The 16,623-nt window shown below is 65.4% G+C and overlaps 1 protein-coding gene across 1 annotated transcript in view; it reads left to right on the top strand.

Annotated features, from left to right (window-relative positions):
• Positions 1–16,006, top strand: part of LOC119108179 (protein Hook homolog 3) — a 28,089-nt gene extending 12,083 nt beyond the window's left edge. Inside the window, exons 2-14 of the mRNA XM_037231756.1 lie at positions 242–453; positions 3,645–3,824; positions 5,395–5,514; positions 5,925–6,092; positions 6,418–6,582; positions 7,790–7,950; positions 9,686–9,722; positions 9,754–9,827; positions 13,133–13,293; positions 13,625–13,797; positions 14,055–14,162; positions 14,358–14,473; positions 15,233–16,006. Coding sequence (XP_037087651.1) covers positions 292–453; positions 3,645–3,824; positions 5,395–5,514; positions 5,925–6,092; positions 6,418–6,582; positions 7,790–7,950; positions 9,686–9,722; positions 9,754–9,827; positions 13,133–13,293; positions 13,625–13,797; positions 14,055–14,162; positions 14,358–14,473; positions 15,233–15,251 — 1,644 coding nt within the window. The 5' untranslated portion in view covers positions 242–291 and the 3' untranslated portion in view covers positions 15,252–16,006. The remainder of the gene's footprint in view (positions 1–241; positions 454–3,644; positions 3,825–5,394; positions 5,515–5,924; positions 6,093–6,417; positions 6,583–7,789; positions 7,951–9,685; positions 9,723–9,753; positions 9,828–13,132; positions 13,294–13,624; positions 13,798–14,054; positions 14,163–14,357; positions 14,474–15,232) is intronic.
• The last annotated feature ends 617 nt before the right edge of the window (positions 16,007–16,623 follow it).

Here is a 16,623-nt window from a genome sequence, read left to right as displayed (position 1 = left end):
ACAGCCGCCCCACATCTGTGTCCTTTCGCATCGTGCGGCTTCTCCCATGCGTCTTGCATTACTATTTCGGTCTTAGCCCACCAAACGACATGTAATCGATGGTGCCCTTCTTGTGAGCTGCGCTTGAACGCCCGCTAGCATCAGCATAAAAACATCTCCGGTTGAAACGGATGATTCTTGGTGTCGAGCCGCGGTTGAAAGCGACGACATTGTGATGACTCACCCGCCTCCCTCCCCACAGAGTACATCGAGTCGATCCAGGAGCTGGAGCCGACCGTGCAGGCGGTGCTGATGGCCGCTATTCAAGAGCTGATGTCGCGCGGCGGCTCGGGCAGCTCGCTGCTCGATCCCTCGCTCGACGTCGGCTGCCTGCCTGAGCTCGCCTCCGAGCTCGAGGTCATCAAGGACGAGCGCCACAAGATCCAACAGCGCTGCTACGAGCTCGACAACCAGGTCAGCGGCGGCCGGGGGTCGAGCGGCGCCGGAGAGAGCGCCGAGGGGCGGGCCGCGCCGCGCGGGTGTCGAACTCACGACCGATCGGGCCTCGGGTCGCCACGCCCGCCGGGCAGCCGGTCGGCCGATGTTGTCGGGACCGGACGCTGACGGCGGACCCTGGCAATTTGCGCCGGGTGGGCCGAGTAGGGGTGACGGAGATGCTGGCAAGTCCAGAGAGAGGCCCGAGACTGTGACGTGCCCTGGTGGGCGGAACGACGGCGGATCCGGGACGAGGCCCCGCACCGCGCCGCTGAGCCGGCGGCGGCGGCGCGCCCGGGCTCGGCCGCCCGTCACGAGCAGGGAGGAAGGGGGCGGCGCCGCTGGACGCCCGCTACAACCTCGCGCCGCCCCCGCAGTCGGCAGCGGCCGTAGGGCGCTGCGCTCCGCCCGGCTGCCGCCGTCCGGGAAGCGGCCCGGCCAGCTTCGTCTCGCTGCAGGCCCGGCCCTGCGGCGGCAGCCGGGCCGGGCCATCTCTATGTAAATGACCGGTGTAACAGCGGCCGTTCGGCGCCGACCCGTGCCTCTACCGTGTTGGCTGCCGATCAGCCGCGTCGTCGCCGCCGGCCGGCCGCCCGCCCATCGAGGCGGTAAGCTTTGTAGCACTGGGACAGGCGGCGCCCGGACGCTGTGCTGGACGACACGTCAGAATGGTGACCCGGCGTGCCCGCTGACGCCGGCTTGTGAGGATCGCGAGCGGTACGGTCGGCGAGCACCTCCGGCCAGGGTGACGGGTGGCACGGGTGGAGCGAGGGCGCAGGCAGGAGCTAGAGCAAGTCCGCTAACACCCAGTAGACCACTTTGTTGCGTTTTACGCGTGCTCGCCTTTTCAGTGTACGTTAGCTTCAGCATCAGCTATAGCCAAACAACTTAGTAGTTCTTGGAAATGTAAAGCATGTTGCGGTGGTGCGTGTAATGAAGAGGCTCTCACTCTTAAGCATGTCACAACATGAACTGCCAGCGGGCTCCATTCACATAGATGACAGTGTTATGAAAAGGGAGTAGCATTGCCACGTAATCGACACGCCCACAAACACCAGATACGGCGTGCCAGCCGGACATCCGGCGTCGCCGTCGCGTGGGCGAGCCTTTTCCGCTCGGGACCTGTTTGGGGAGGACGGCGCTCTGACATCACGTCACCGGGTCACCTTGCACCATGACGTCACGTAGCCCCGATGGACCGGTCGGTGTGAGACGCTGCCGGGCGGACCAGTGCTGCCGTGACCTGGCGTCGTTCTCCGTCCTTCGCGGGGTGTAACTGGGCGCTGTGGCGCAAGGCGGTCGGGGCGTGCTGACACCGGGCCGCCAGTAAAACGCTGGCGGCCGGGCGGCGGCGCCGGAGACCCGGCGTGTGCCGCTGCTGGCGTGAGAGCGGGCCACGGGCGGCCTCGGCCCCGTCCCTCAGCCAGCAGCGGCCTGTCGTGGGCCTTGGGGGCGGAGCCGGCCCGGCGCAGAGGCGTGGCTGCAGCCGGACGGGGCGGGGTGGCTGCGTGCTCCGCTCCGTCCGCCTGAGAGCTTCCTCGAACGGGAGCCACCGGCGGCGGCTTAAGAGGGGGCCTCGGGCGGGCCAGGTGGCCGGACGGGCCAGGGGTCGGACCAGCGCGGGCGGCCCGCTCACGGGGTGGGAGCGCTGCTTCCCCCGGGGACGTCCGGCAAGATCGGCCGGTGGAACGCAGGCGCGGCAGGCGGGCGTGGCGGCCGCTGCGCGTCCCGAGTCGGCCAAGTGCTGCGCGGTATGGCATGCCGCGGGCCCGCCGGCCCGTCCGGAGTCCGCGATAGCTCCCGGACGTGCTTACCTGATCCAGCTCGAGAGAGATGAGTCAGCCCCCCCCCCCTCCCTGCACGAGCTGGTGTGCCCACCTGCGCCCCCCCCCCCCCCCCCCTCCATCATCGCTTTCGGCGGATTACGAGCTCGAAGAACCGAGTCTGCACGGCATGCGTGCTAGCCGCGGCCTGAGATGGCCCTAGAAGATGGCCCCAGCCCGGCCGCCCCTTTCTTGCCGCGTGCGACGCGCGCTTAGAAGGCATCGCGAAACGCGACCCGGCCGCCCGTGGACCGAAGCCGTGTCGCGGCGCTCGACCGCCGCCGTAGAAGGTCACCGTGTGGTGACGTGGTCAGCCAAAAACGCGGCGTCCCATTGTGCAACGCCACAGCTGGCCGGCCGCGCTGTCTCGGCGTCCATGCCGGATCTTGATGTCTTGTCTCGCGCAGCACTACGCAGTATCTGCATCTGGCGTCTCCGCTGCGTGCGCGCTCCCAGTTTGGACTGACGATTCGATCACGGCACGCGGCCGCCGAGCGCGGCGGCTCTGAAAGGGGAGGTCGCCTCCGCGACGGCCGCCGGCCGGCGCCGTGCGGTCCGGCTCAGGTCGCCGTGCTTTGATGTCAGTAAAAAGCGGGCGGGCGCGGCGGCACGGGCGCCGCGCCGGCCGGTGACCCTCGCGTGCGCCACGTCCGCACGTGGACGGCGGCAGGTCCCCCGACCGGTCTGGCCGTGGTCTGGCGCTGGAACGCGCAGGTGCTGATATATGCCGAGTTCGATGCTGTTTGTTTTCGGGTGTGTTGACCGTCATTAAGAGCGAGATATTAGCTTTTTTGCATGCTAGATCAGTCGCCCATATTTAGTAACTTCGGCATCGCATCTGCGACTGTCGGCGTAATGACCAGCGTTTAACCCGCAGTCCTCCAAGTGTATGGCCTCTACGTCTACTTGTTGACTTCCGAAATTGACTAAAATACTTAGTCCGTCAAGCCACGCGGCCGCCGCATCATCAGCATGCGTTGCGAACCGCCACCAGTTGTTTGTTTCCGGGCGGGTTCACGTCTGCTGCGTGAGGAGCGGTTGCCAGTACTGCGGACAATGCGGAACCCCAGCATAATCCCTTCCGTTGACGGTTTTACGACGCATATGACTGATATGGATATGTGACTGATGTGGTCAACCAGTCGTCCGCGCCGCTGGTCCGCGGCGAGACGTGGACGCTGCAAAGCGCAGCCAGCACGGCGGCTCGGATATCTCGAGGGAATGGCGCTGCCGGCTGTGCGTGTGCGCCTGGGGAAGGCGGCACGCGCGCATACGTACAGCGCCGATCCTTGTGACTGGTGTCCCGCGGGTGACCTCAGCCTGACCTCTGTCGCCCGCCGCCGGCAGATCGTGATGCTGCAGGACGAGAAGTCGATGCTGCGGGCCGAGAACCAGAAGCTGCAGGAGCGGCTGCGGCTGCAGCAGGAGCTGCCGGACGCATCGACCGGCGGCGAGGGCCCCGAGCAGCGGCAGCGCTACAAGCAGCTGCGCGAGAAGCTGGCCGCCGCCGATGAGGAGATCTACAAGGTACGACCCGGGCGGCCCGAGGCGGCGCGGTGTGGTGCCGTCTGTGGGCAGGGCACCGACACGCCGGGCTCGTTTTATGCGAGGAGCCCGGACTGACGGACTGACTGCTACCGTAAGCTAACTCAACCAGACCCGATCCCGCCTCAAAGGGGATGCTCCACATTTGAAGACATCGAAGCAAGCGTCAGACGTGATGCAATAAGCTCACTTGTAACTGTTGGTGGAGTTTTGAGTGGAACAGGCTGCCCTAGACTCCATGGTTTCGTTGTTAAGTAAATATGCGCCTCAATACGTCATTGTTTGGTTACGCCATCGTAGCTTGCACAACACGGATTGAGAGCCAGCTGACGGCCGTTATATCTAGAAATCGTGTTCGTGAACGCCAGGTGTGAACAACCCAATAAACACATTTTTCTTGGCCTTGATCGCCGCGCGGCCATTGGAATGGCAGGATTTGAATGACGTCATTGTGGCGTCATGAGCGCAAGGGAGACCTGGAAATAGTCACATCAAAATTGTGTGCACATATCCGCGGGCGCATGACTCAGAAATTAGAAGGGTTGAGGTTTTAAGAGGGGCTGTGAACTGTACCGAATAATCTTCAAAATGGCTGTGTCGGTCCAAAACCCCGTACAAATGTGGAGCACTTCCTTCAGTCCTGCTTGCCTGACGCCGCCCGACTTGACGCATGTGGACGGGCTCTGGTGGACTGATTCCGATGGACTGGTCCCGGCCGCTCCGCTGGCCCGGTCCTGAAGCGGACTCCGCCCCAGCCTGACATGGCCGGGCGTGGCCGGGCTCTGGTGGACTGATTCCGATGGACTGGTCCCGGCCGCTCCGCCGGCCCGGCCCGCGAGCCGACTCCGCCCCAGCCTGACCTGGCCGGGCGCGGCCGGGCTGGTCACCGGCCGGTCCGGGTCGTTCGCGGGCCATCTGTCCTGCCGAGGGCCCGCTTGACCCGGCACGTGGCTCCGGACTGCCTCGTCGAGGAATCAGAGCTGTCAGGCTGCAGCAGCGAGATCTCCTAGACGCAAACGTTTGCAGGCTTTGTGTCGCCTTGACAGGGAAATCCCGATAAATGGGGCGCCGTAGCAGCGCTGCCGGCTGTCACGTACGGGGACTCACGTCTGCATTTCGTCCGCTCTCCGGAGCCCGTTCGCCCGGTTTGGTCGGGCGGGGCGTGCTGTGCCTATCGGGCGGAGTTGGCATCTGATTGCAGTCCGTCAGTCAGGCTTCTCGATCAAGTCTCCAATGCGCCCCGTCCGTCCTCGGTGCTCGAACTGTGGACTTCTCATCGGGAGACCCGTGTTTAAACCTAGCGTGCTGCGAGAACATTTCACCACCCAGAGCGCCGCGAACATTTCACGCGGCACCACGCCAACCACCAGAACGCTTGCCCGCGCCAATAACCGATCCAAAGGCTGTCCCCCCCCCCCCGCGATGGCGTACCCCGCCGGGGGTGGCGCGGCCGCTGCCGACAGTCGACGCGATGTGTGACGTCACTGGGGTGACACCGGTGGGGCGACTGACGGGTGTCACTTGGGTGACGCCGCGTGTCCCCGCCCGGCAGCTGGAGGCCACGCGGGAGGAGCTGCGCAGCAGGTGCGACGTGGTGGAGAAGGACCTGCGGGAGACGCAGACCAAGAACGAGGAGCTCCAGCGCATGGCGGACGAGACGCGCCGACTCCGGGTCAGTGGGCGGGCCGTCCGTCCCGCGGGCGGGGCTTCACGCCGCCCCTCCTCGCCCGCTTTTGGGGCGAGTGAATGCAGCTGGTGATGTCTCCGCTGTCGCCCGCTGGTGGCTGCTCGTTGTGCTTCGTGATGAGATGCATCTAGCCGTCGTGTACGTTTGTCATGTTTGTGTCAGATAAAATCAGGCGCGTTGTCTCCGGCATGATTGCGCCCACGGTATGTCGATATGTAATCGCATCCTTCAATCTGCCGTCGGGCTTTCCTGTCCCCGACTTTTTGCACCGATGCGGTTGCGGGCTACCTAAATTGCATGATAGTGACAGTGTAATGCCGCGCGCCGAGCGGAGCGTCTGGGCCGCTGGCTCCGACTCTGGGCTTCCCTGCTAACCACGGGCGTGCCGCCGGCAGGATGAGCTGGAGATCCTGCGCGACCTGGCGTCCAAGGTGCCGCAGTACGAGGCCAAGCTGGACACCTACCAGAAGCGGCTGCAGGAGATGGGCGACCTGCGTCGGCAGATCAAGCTGCTCGAGGAGAAGAACACCGACTACATGCAGCAGAACATGGAGCTGGAGGAGGTTCGTAGCCTCCGAATGAGTCTGTTTGGTGAACTCGGACCGGTGCGCTGCGCCGCTTATGGTCCGTCATCTCGAGCGTGCCACTGCGTGATGCTGGGGCCTCTTCCTTGCAACTGAGCTTCGGTAATCGCGTCGCTGAGCAATCACCACGTCAGCTCCCCGTAATCCAGTCTAAGAACGCCGTATACCGTATGCAATTATCACCAGCGCGAGAGCGTTTCCTAGAAAGAGCTGCGTGATGTGGCGTGCGCCTTGTCCGGCGTTGGCGTTACCAGCCGCGCCCGGCCCGGTCCGCCTGACCCGCCGTGCCTGGCGCGCTCCGCAGGAGCTGAAGAAGTCGGGCAGCTACCGACCGCAGCTGGACCTCTACAAGAAACAAGTGGGCGAGCTGCACGACCAGCTGGCCGAGGAGACCAAGAAGCGCGACAAGGCCGAGTTCGACCTGCGCAAGCTGGCCGAGAAGATGGCCGCCCTGCAGAGCGAGAAGGAGGTCGGTCTCCTCGCGGGGACGCAGAGGGCCGGGACGGGGGTGGTGGGCCGCCCTGGCCGGCACCGGAGCGCTGGGCCACGTCTTGTGGTGGGGCGAAGGCGTGAGCTCTGTGGCGGGTGCGATGTGCGCCGGCTGGTCAAGGGAGAGCCGGCTGGTTATCCTGTCGATATGCGCGCCGACTGTTCGGAGCGGACGGCCTGCTTGAACTGTTAGTGCCGACGCGATACTGTTGTCGGTAGTCCGACACCGGCCGTCGTGCCCCGAACTCCCAACCATCGCCACGGCCAGCGCGTCAGCATTTGGGCGCGCTCCCAGCCGGGCCATCCGGGCCGCGCCTGCCCGCGCTCGCGGCCCGTCGGGTCGGCCGGCGCCTGCCGTGTTTTGTCGGCTGCTTCGGTATGCGACGCGGCCGGCTCGGCGGCGGCGGGTGACGATGACCCTATTCACGTGCGGGCCGACCGCGCCGATCGCGCCGCCGCCGCGTGCACGCGGGGCGCTCCGGCCCGGTGCGTGGCCGCCCTATCGCCCCTCCATCAGGCTCCCAGCCTTTCATCCTGCAGCGGACGTCGCCCCAGGACGCGCGGAGCTTGAATGAGTGCGCGCGGCCGCCGGAGACGCGCGGCGATCTCGCACGGCCGGGTGCCCTGCGTCGGCCGCCATCCCTCGGTCGCGCGCGCCGCGGCGGCCGGCCGGCTGCGCCCTGCCATTTATCGCCACGTTACGACCCGGCCGCAGCGAAGCCGAGTTAATGTCGCGGATGCGCTTTGAGGAGACGGCCGCTGCCGGGCGTAGATCGTGAGAGAGGAGGGGCCGGTGGCGGCCGCCTCACGATCCAGCTTCCGGCACGGGGAGGGGCAGCGGTGGTGGGTGGTCGTGCGCATGAGAGGCGCGTGAGTGAGGTCGGCGGCCGCACTGACCCGTGAGGACTGTAGAGCCGGGAAGTCGCGTACGCCAGCCGCTTGAATTCGGCTGGGTCTCGCCATCGCTCAGAAGAGAAAGAGAGCGAGACATTCACTGGGAGATGGTGTGACTCCGGCAGCGTGCGATGCTGTGCGCTGTGGCGACGGCCGTGCCAGGCCGCTCTGCCACGGCGGGACGAGTGGCCGCGCTGTGCCGGCGGTGGCGTGCTGCTGCTTGTGTCGGCCTCGGTCGTGTGCGGTCTGTGCCGCCCCCGCCTGACCTGCCGCCGCCGTCCGCCCCCCGGCAGCGGCTGACGGAGGAGCGCGACAAGCTGCGCGAGGTCAACGACGAGCTGAAGCTGGCGCAGCTGCAGCTGAGCGGCGCGCCGTCGCCGCTGGGCGCCCGGCTGGCCGACGGCGGCTCGCCCTCCGACGTGGGCGCGCTGGAGCAGATCCCCACCGACGTCAAGTGAGTATGGCGGCGCTGGCCGCAGCTGGCTCCGGCGGCACTCTGTGCCGGCCGGAAACCTCGACGGCTGTGTCCCGGACTCGGACTTACCTGACCGCTGCAGGGCCGGAATAAGGCGCCTGTCGTTGCAGGGAATGCATGTGTCGAAGTGATGCCCTCGGGTGACATCTCGGGAGTGGGGTGGAGGGAGGGGGGGGGGGGAGGGGGAGGCAGCACATTGATGCAGGGGATATGTGCTGTTCTCCACGGGCTGATATGGCTTAACCTGGGCGACGTCCCGTGGACTGCAGTAGGTGTTTACCCTGGGGTGGGTTTGAGTGTGAGTGTGGGTGGTAGTGTTCGAGTGAGACGCAGCACCCCCCGGCTGATGCGTCCGGCTGCTCCTCCTGGCTCGATGTGATCGGACGGAGGCGGCGCCACGTCGAGTTCACGTGAGTGTGTCCTGGCCTCCACGGACTCGGAGGGCGGAGTGTCCTCCCCGAGACCGGTCGAGCCCGACTCGTTAGGGTACATTGGCTCTGACGGGGCGGCGGCAGCCGTCAACCGCTGGAGCTGGCATTTGTCCCGGCTGCTCGACGCGGAAGCATGTTATCGATCTATACAGAGCCCGGAACGTGGGCGGTATTGTCTCCGTTCGCACCATGTCTTTTCCCCATGAGCTAATGTCCCCGTTGTCCGGGCCGCGATTTTAAACGGCCGTGCTTTTGGGCAAGATTGTCATCGAAGCCGCCCTTTTTGCGGGCTGTCCTTGACGAGCGGAGACTTGCCGCCGTCCGAGCGCTCGCTGATAACAGGCTCGCGATCGTTGGCGCGTTACAGTACATGTCCGCCGCATCCAGCCGTGGCGTGTGAATCACTGGAGACGGACTCTGATTTGCCGGGGGTCCTCAAGCGGCAGGGGGAGCGAGTGTCCTTTGTCATGCGGATCGAGCCATCCGGCGTGTAGCAAGCGGTCTAGCCGCCGTCGGTGCGTACGCAGAAAACGGCTGACTTGCCATCAGAGTTCTTCTCAGGGTGGGTGACGTGCGCGCGGCCTGCGGACGCGTCGTGCCCTTGCTTGTATGTGCGTGTGCATGCGTGTGGGCGACGTGCATGTCGGTTGGCTTTCGAAATCACTGCTAAGTGCAGTGTTTTGCGCTCGCTCCAGGGTCCAGTCGCCTCATTCGTGTGTTTGTCCCGCCCGCCTGGTTGATGCTCCCTTGTGCACGCGCTTGTTGGCTTAGTTTTTTGTCGCGATCATTGGCTGGCTGCCTGGTTTTGAGCCAGCTCTTCAAGTTTGATGTGATTCAAGCGGTGTGTTTTTGTGTCAGTTCGAAGTTATTCATCCATGAGCTTCGCATTGTTTGTTGTTGTCCGACGATACTGCTCATTGGCGGGCCCGATTCAGTCCTTGAGCCGGTCCAGTGAGCGAGTGTGTAAATGCGACGACTGTACTTCCAGCGTACCACGCATCCCCGCGGTAACTATTACGTGTGACGCCTCTGCCTCCCGTGAGCCGTGTGAGCCTCTGGTGGTCGTGTGGGGGTGACGGATCAGCCCGTGTCTGAGGCAAGTGTGTTAGCGTGAGTACCATCCCCGTCCGTGTCGCGGCAGTGTTGAGATGAGCCCGTGAGTGAGCCTGTTCCTCCCTGTGCCTGCCCCGTGAGAGCCGCTCGGCTCCCTCCGCCTGAGGCCTGGCATCGCCCTGCCGCGTCGAGCTCCCTGCAGCGGCGCCGCCGCCTCTCCCCGCCCGCAGGGAGAAGCTGCTCCGGCTGCAGCACGAGAACCGGCAGCTGCGCGCCCGCGTCGACGGCGGGCCGCCAGGACCAGGAGGAGGCGTACCGCGCGCTGCTGGACGACCTGCGCGCGCGCGAGACCTCGCTGCAGGCTGAGAACAGGTGGGCGTCCGACACTCAGCTGCTGGCGCGCCGACCGGCGGCGGCGCGGGCCCCAGTGCGCGTCCCGGCGCCGCCGTCGCTCGCGGCGTCCGCGGCGCGCGCGGCACGCGCGGCGCCGCCCCCGCCACCGCCGCCGCCGCCGCCGTCGTCGGCGCCTCTCACTGACCAGGTCACCATCCGACACATTCACGAGATTAAGCTGTGCACGTCGCCGGAGCCGATCGAGCTGCGCCGGCCGAGCCCGACCGACAGCGGCGTGCGGCTGAGCCCGAACGCGCTGCTGCGCGAGTACGTGGACCAGCTGGTGTCGGCGGCGGGCACGCCGCAGCGCCACTCGCCGGTTGTGACGTGCGGCCCCGGCTGCACGCACGGCCGGCCGCAGCGCTCGCCGTCAGCAGCGTACACCGAGGAGTACATCCGCCGGCTGCAGGACATGGCCACGTCAACCAGCGAGCTGCTGCCGGCCGCGCCCCCGCCGCCGCCGCCGCCGCTGCTGCTGCCGCCGCCGGCCGACGACGCAGCCAGCGTGGCCTCGTCGCGCGACGACGCGAGCGTGGCGTCGTCGCGCGGCCCGCAGCGCTTCACGCGACAGGGCAGCGTCAAGTACAAGCAGGAGCGGTGGCCGGGGCGCGCCAGCGCCAACGCCAACTGAAGGTGCCCGCGCGCAAGGAGGACTCGCTCGACTCGGGCTGCGGCTGCTCGTCACGGCGCACGACGCTGGACGCGGCGCGCCTGATGGACATCGAGTGTGGCTCGGGGACCACCACGATGACGGGCGTGACGGAGCGCAGCGACAAGTACCTGGAGCGACGCATGTCGTTTATCGGCTGCTACGACGGCCTGTACGGCCCGCCGCCGGCCCTCGACCGCCGGCGCCAGCGACTCGTCCGGCTCGCTGCTGGATGAGCCGCTGTACGTCACCACGCCGAGCAAGGACTCGGCCGTCGGCAGCCGCGCCACGCCGTCGCTGGCGTCCGCCGAGGAGTTCCACCCGGAGGTGTTTCGGGCGTTCTCGCCGGCGGCGCGGCTGGCGCCGCTGGCCGAGCGCTCGCCGCCGCGCGACGCCGCGCCCGACGGAGACGAGGAGGACGAGCTGGACGAGGCGCAGCCGGCCATGGCGCGGTGGCGCTCGCGCAGCTTCCCGCCGGCCGCGGCGCTCGCGCTCGCGCTCCAAGTCGAAGAACCGGCGCAGCAAGCTGATGGACACGGTGACCCTGGTGGGCGCCACCTTCGCCATGTGCGCTCCGTGAGCTCGCCGCCGCGCTAGCTCACGCGACGCCACACGCGCGGAGGACGCAGACGTACGTGCCCTGCCGGCTGGCCAGGCCCCGGCCTGGCCGCCCGGCGGCCGGCGAGGGCCGACCGCGGCGGGGAGCTGCCACCGGAGCTCACCTCGTCGGACCCGGCCCCTCGCGCCGCGTCGGCTCGCGTCTGCTTGTCTTTCACAGATGTCTGCGCGCCGGGTTTGACGCCGGCACGCCGGACGGCGGCACGCGTGCTGAGGTTTTGTTGCGTTGCTTGCGTTAGGCAGTCGGCGGCGAACGTCGCACGTCTTGGTAGCCAGCGGGAGGAGGGCGCGCGGTGCTTGGCTGCTTGGTGGCGCTGTCTGGTCCCAATATTGTCGGATGGGAGGGCATTTTGTCGTTTTCTTGTTTGGTCTGTAGTTTTACGTTTGATTAGATCTTGGTAGCATGCGCCTTTGCTTTAAATGCAACTTGTGTTTTGTGTTTTGCAACTTTAAGGTGCTAGATGGAACGACATTTAAGTAGCTAGTTCACCTTGCGATTGGTTGCACCTGAATGATATGATCTTGCTTCGAATCTCTCATTTATTATTCACTGCCTTAGTACATTGTAGTGTGCGTGAGCGACTGTGAGCTTTATGTCATAAAGACACGGAAGGTTGTTGTGTCTGGGCATGCTGTGGCTTCTACTTCTGTCCCACACTCTTCTTTCACACGAAAGCGGACAACCCGCTACATGATGAGGTCGGTGGGGTCAAATCACGACGCCTTTCTTGAGCACTGTCTCCGTTATCGAGCGTTCAGAAGTAGACCCCGGCAGCGCGGCGGGTGCGAGAGCGTGTGCGCGACCCCTCTGTGGTCCGCTCGGCCCGAGCCGCACCAACCCACCGAGCCGGGTGATATCCACGAAGAGTCTCTTCTGACACGAGTGCGGTTGGTGGACATGGGACCCTCGGCTGCGGTCGCCCGTGGCGGGGTCACCGCGGGCTCGCGTGTGCCGGTACTGGCCGGCCTCGAAGCTGTAGGCGGACCACGGAGGGGCCGTCCGGCTCCGCACCCGCCCGGCCGCCCTGCCCAGCGCAGCACGCCCGGACAGGACAGCGCTCCGCGCCACCGACTGCCGCCGCCGCCGTCTCCGGAGAGAGCGAGAGAATATACGCGCCTGCCAGCCGGCCGTGTGTTTCTGCTCGCCACCGGCCGACCCGGCCCCGAGAGCATGGTCAGCCCGCCGGGGCTTGCTTGCGGCGCGGCGCTCGCTTTCAGATGTGTCCACAGTAGCGCGGCGATGGACGGGGACGCCACCTGACCCGACCCGACCTGACCTGACCTGACCCGACCGGACGCGACGACACGACGCGGCGACGCAGGACGGCGCGCGGCCACTAACCGGGCGGGGCAGCGAATTAAACCGGCGTTTCTCGACCTTCCGCTGTCTGAGACGCGCTGCAGGTAAACGGTGGTGGGTTGGATGGCGGCGGCTCTTCTCTGTCCTCTTGTGTCGCTCCTTGTCTCTCCTGTTGCTCGCTACTCACGCACCCCTGCAGCTCACCTCGGAGCGTGCGACACTCGGCTCTTCCTTGTGCACCATGTAAGTACCTTTTCGGCTGTTCGGTTGAGACGCCCGCCGCCCGGTCCAGGAGCGCCCCTCCTCTGTCTCTCTCCTCTCCTCCCGGCGAGAGCTCTCGGTGGGGGACGGGGGCGGGGCGGGACGGGACTCTGTCCGTGTCGCCGTCTGTCTGTTCCCGGCGGCGCGCCCGCGCGTCACGTGGTCTGCGGCCCGCCCGGCCATGGCGCCCGGCCAGGGCGGGTCCCCGGTCACGTGGGGCGTGCGCACGCCGACGTGCCGGCCACCGTCGCTCGGCGCCGCGCGTCGACGGCCGGGGCTCCGGCTCGTCTGTGCTGCGGCTTCGGGGGTCGGCTGGGCTGTCGCCTCGCCCCGTCGCCGCCGGCTACACCCGGCGAGCGGCGGGACGGTGCGCGCCGCCGACCGCCGCGCCACATGTATCCCGCGGCCACCACGCGTATCTCAGCTTCGCTTTCTCGCCGCCGGTCGGCACCACAGGCGGCTGAACCAGCGCATCCTGGAGCTGCAGTCGCATCTGGAGGAGGGTGGCGGCTCGGAGCGCGCGGCCCCCTCCACCAGCCGCCTGTACTCGCTCGAGCAGGAGCTGCAGAACAAGACGATGCAGATCGGCGAGATGGAGATCCGGCTGGCCGAGCAGGGTGAGTGGGTCCGCCAGGTCCTGCCAAGCGGCCGACCTGACTTGTTCGAATTGTCGCCTGTGTCGGCAGCCCGCTCCGGCGGCTCCCCGCGCTGCATCGCGTTGGTGCATGCTCTGTTGGCTCATGAGTACCCTTGTGTGTCCAGTACTGTCTCTGGTATGAACTGGAGTGTCGATAGGAGTGCGAGCGCAGCTAGTACGGACGCCAGTTGACTGGTCTCACCTCAATCCCGGTCCGCTACATCTCGGCGGGCTGCTGCCTGTGTCTGTCTCGCCCCCTCGCCGTCGCACCGGAGTCGGCCCGCGCTGACGCCGGCCCGCGCCGCCGGCAGCGGCTCGCACGCAGGAGCAGCAGGAGCAGCTGTCCCGCCGCGACGCCGAGATGGCCGCCATGGAGGAGCGCTACAAGAAGTACCTGGAGAAGGCCAAGTCGGTGATCCGCTCGCTCGACCCGAAGACGGCCGGCTCGGCCAGCTCCCCGGACGTGTCCGTACTGCGTCATCAGGTCAGCGGTGTGCTGTGGGCTCGCCGCCGGCGGGGCAGCAGACGGCTTCGGTCGGCTCGGCGGCCCTCTGGAGGGGTCTGGGGCGACGAGGCGGGCACGGGATGCGTCCCATGTTGCTACGCTGCACACTCCCATTTGAAGTGTGAGTGGTGTTCACAATGGGTCGTTTACTTGGTACTGTAAGACGAAAGTTTATCATGTTGGGTAAGCTGTTAATACTGTTGGATTGTGTTTGATGTGTCGCGGCGCCGTCGCAGCTGGCCGAGAAGGACCGCCTGCTGGAGGTGATGGAAAAGGAGAGCGAGAAGGCGAAGTCGATCCGCGAGGCCGAGGAGCGGCTCATCACCACCGCCTTCTACAACTTCGTGAGTTTGTCGCGAACTAGCCCGAAGCCTGCACTGAACCCAGTGATCTAAACCGCACAGCACGGTTGGGAACGAAGTTGTCTCCATTCGACCCTCAGCGGTTGACGTCACGCGGGAAGGAGCGCGGCCGCGTTGGCAGGGTTTGATGCGCCATCCAGCGGAGCCAGGTTTTGTGACACGTGAACGTGTGCCCAGGGCTCGCAGATCCACCGCCAGGCGGTGGAGCAGCGTCTCTCGAACATCAGCGGCGGCCAGTCGTCCTTTCTGGCCCGGCAGCGGCAGGCCAACACGCGCCGTCTCCACGGCAACAGGTAACCGGCCCGACATCTGGTGGCGGTCTGTGCAAGCTGAACTTCACACTGGTCGCTGCCCGCTACGGTCCGGCGGCGGACACGGCTCCAGAGACAAGACATTGGTGCTGGCCGCCCGACGATCCGCGTACAGTGGCGGCACGAGGCTGCGGTGGTGGGTCAGTGGGGTTCCCGTTATCGTTTCGTTGCACGCTTCTGAGTTTTTCGATGGCTACAATTGTAGCTACACTAACACTCTGCGGGAGAGGGGGGGGGGGGGGGGGGGGGGGGGGCGAAGGCGTCGTATCTGTGTGACGAACTTGACACGCTTCCGGGCATGTGCTCCTCCGCAGCCTGCTTTTCACGGATGGACACCAGCGAGCTGTAGCAGCCTGCATGCCACCCGCGCTGTAGAACTCCGGATACCACCTGCGCTGTAGAACTCCGGCTAACCCAGCGGTCGCTGACCGGCCACCCTTACAGCTGCATGCCTTGCACGCCGGCCTGCATGGTGACGCGTCGCGCCATCGCCATCCCAACCCCCGCATGACTGCAACACCTGAGCAGCGAGCGCTGATAGCTGGGTGCTGTCATGACTCCCAGCGGCCGCGGTAGGGTTTGCGGCCGTTGGACCGCCAGCAGGCGTCGTTCGATATCTGGCATCGTGAGCAGCGTGACGTAGGGCCGCGCTCCGCCTGCCGCCTGTCGCCTGCGCCTGTGCCTGTCTGGCCGCGCTGGGCCCGGAAGGCGCCGCCTCACCGCCGCCTGTTGCCTTTGCAGCGAGTTTTACGACTACTAGCGCCACCTATCGGGCTCGCCGGCTATTGCCCGCGCGCCCGCGAGCTTCGTCGAACTCCCGGCCTCCGACCTTCCGCTGACCTTGAGCCTCCCACGCCGAAAAAGCGGCCGTGTTTTAATCGGTTTTAGTTTTACGGTCCCATGTCGGGCCACCGGGCGTTTGTTGCCGTCTTTAACACCGTTGGTTAGGTTTTAATTCCAGTCCGAGGCGCGTTCGTTTTGTCCTCGGGCGTGCTCGTTGTTGGAGGCCGCCTGCGGACCGTCCCTTTCAGGCGGACCTTTGGGGGCCTCGAACAGTGCCTTGCCGGCCTGGTTCGCCTGGGCGTGTGGTCACCCAGAAGGAACGATGGACTGATGCGTGGTGACGAAATGGCCGTGTTGCTTTCTGGATGATCACCATTTGGTATTGCACTTGCGCGTCTTATCTGGTCGGTGCTGGTCTGAACACGTGGATTGCCCTGCTGTTTAGGAGTGGAAATGATTCAGGTCGTGTAACAGACGACTCATGCACCATACGTGATCGTGCTGTCGGGTGCGTGCATGCCAGGTGATTTTATCGCACGCGTTGTATGTGGATCGCATTATCGCAGCTTTACCGCGGCGGATCCGGGAGTTACCTTGTATGTGATTCGCTACCGCTCGGCTCGCCACCTAATCATGAACGCTGTTTGAGAATATATTTTCAATTGCATGCCGGACATATCATTCCTTAACTACCTGAAACGGGAGGTATCGTCAATAAACTGCGTTGTGAAGGGGCTGTATTTGAATGTGAACGATGCAGGGAAGTAAGTATACCATATTTGTACAGATGTGTGTTGTGTACGTTAGTTCCCCTGTCGCATACCACGAGCACTGAGTGCTGTCCCCACTAGACAACCGTTGTAACAGTCCGGCTCTCATGTTTTGGCGGCCGTAATAGCCAGTGGGCGGACGTGCGTGCCGTCTCTAGTGGGCGTATGGGTATCGTAAGTAAAGGACGTTGTATGGGACGGCGGGGTGCCAGGTGCCGTGCTTAGCGGCTCTTCGACATGTTGGGTTGGTTGATGAAAGGCGACTGTAAATGGTTGTAGCATTAATGGGCCGGTGCGACGCATTGCGCACGCGGGTCAAGCGCATTAGACGGACGAAATGGTCTTGACCAGACGGCGCAGCGGCGTATTCATTTTCGAATTCAGCGCATAGTTTCCAATCCCGATGAAAATGGTTTCAAGATCAGACACAACCCGCTGGTTTAGAACCGTGTTTTTCTCTATCTCAAGCAGTTTGACCTCCAGCTGTCACGAGAGCGAGGTCGCGCGAGGGCAACGCCACATGAAAGCTATGTGTGTGGGAAAGCCTCCAGATGAAAGCCAGGCGTGCGTTCCAGCGTA

This window comes from Pollicipes pollicipes, unplaced genomic scaffold (genome assembly GCF_011947565.3).
Source record: "Pollicipes pollicipes isolate AB1234 unplaced genomic scaffold, Ppol_2.1 Scaffold_6686;HRSCAF=7923_pilon_pilon_pilon, whole genome shotgun sequence".
Classification (NCBI taxonomy): Eukaryota; Metazoa; Arthropoda; class Thecostraca; order Pollicipedomorpha; family Pollicipedidae; genus Pollicipes; species Pollicipes pollicipes.
This window is presented reverse-complemented; position numbering and strand designations above follow the sequence as displayed.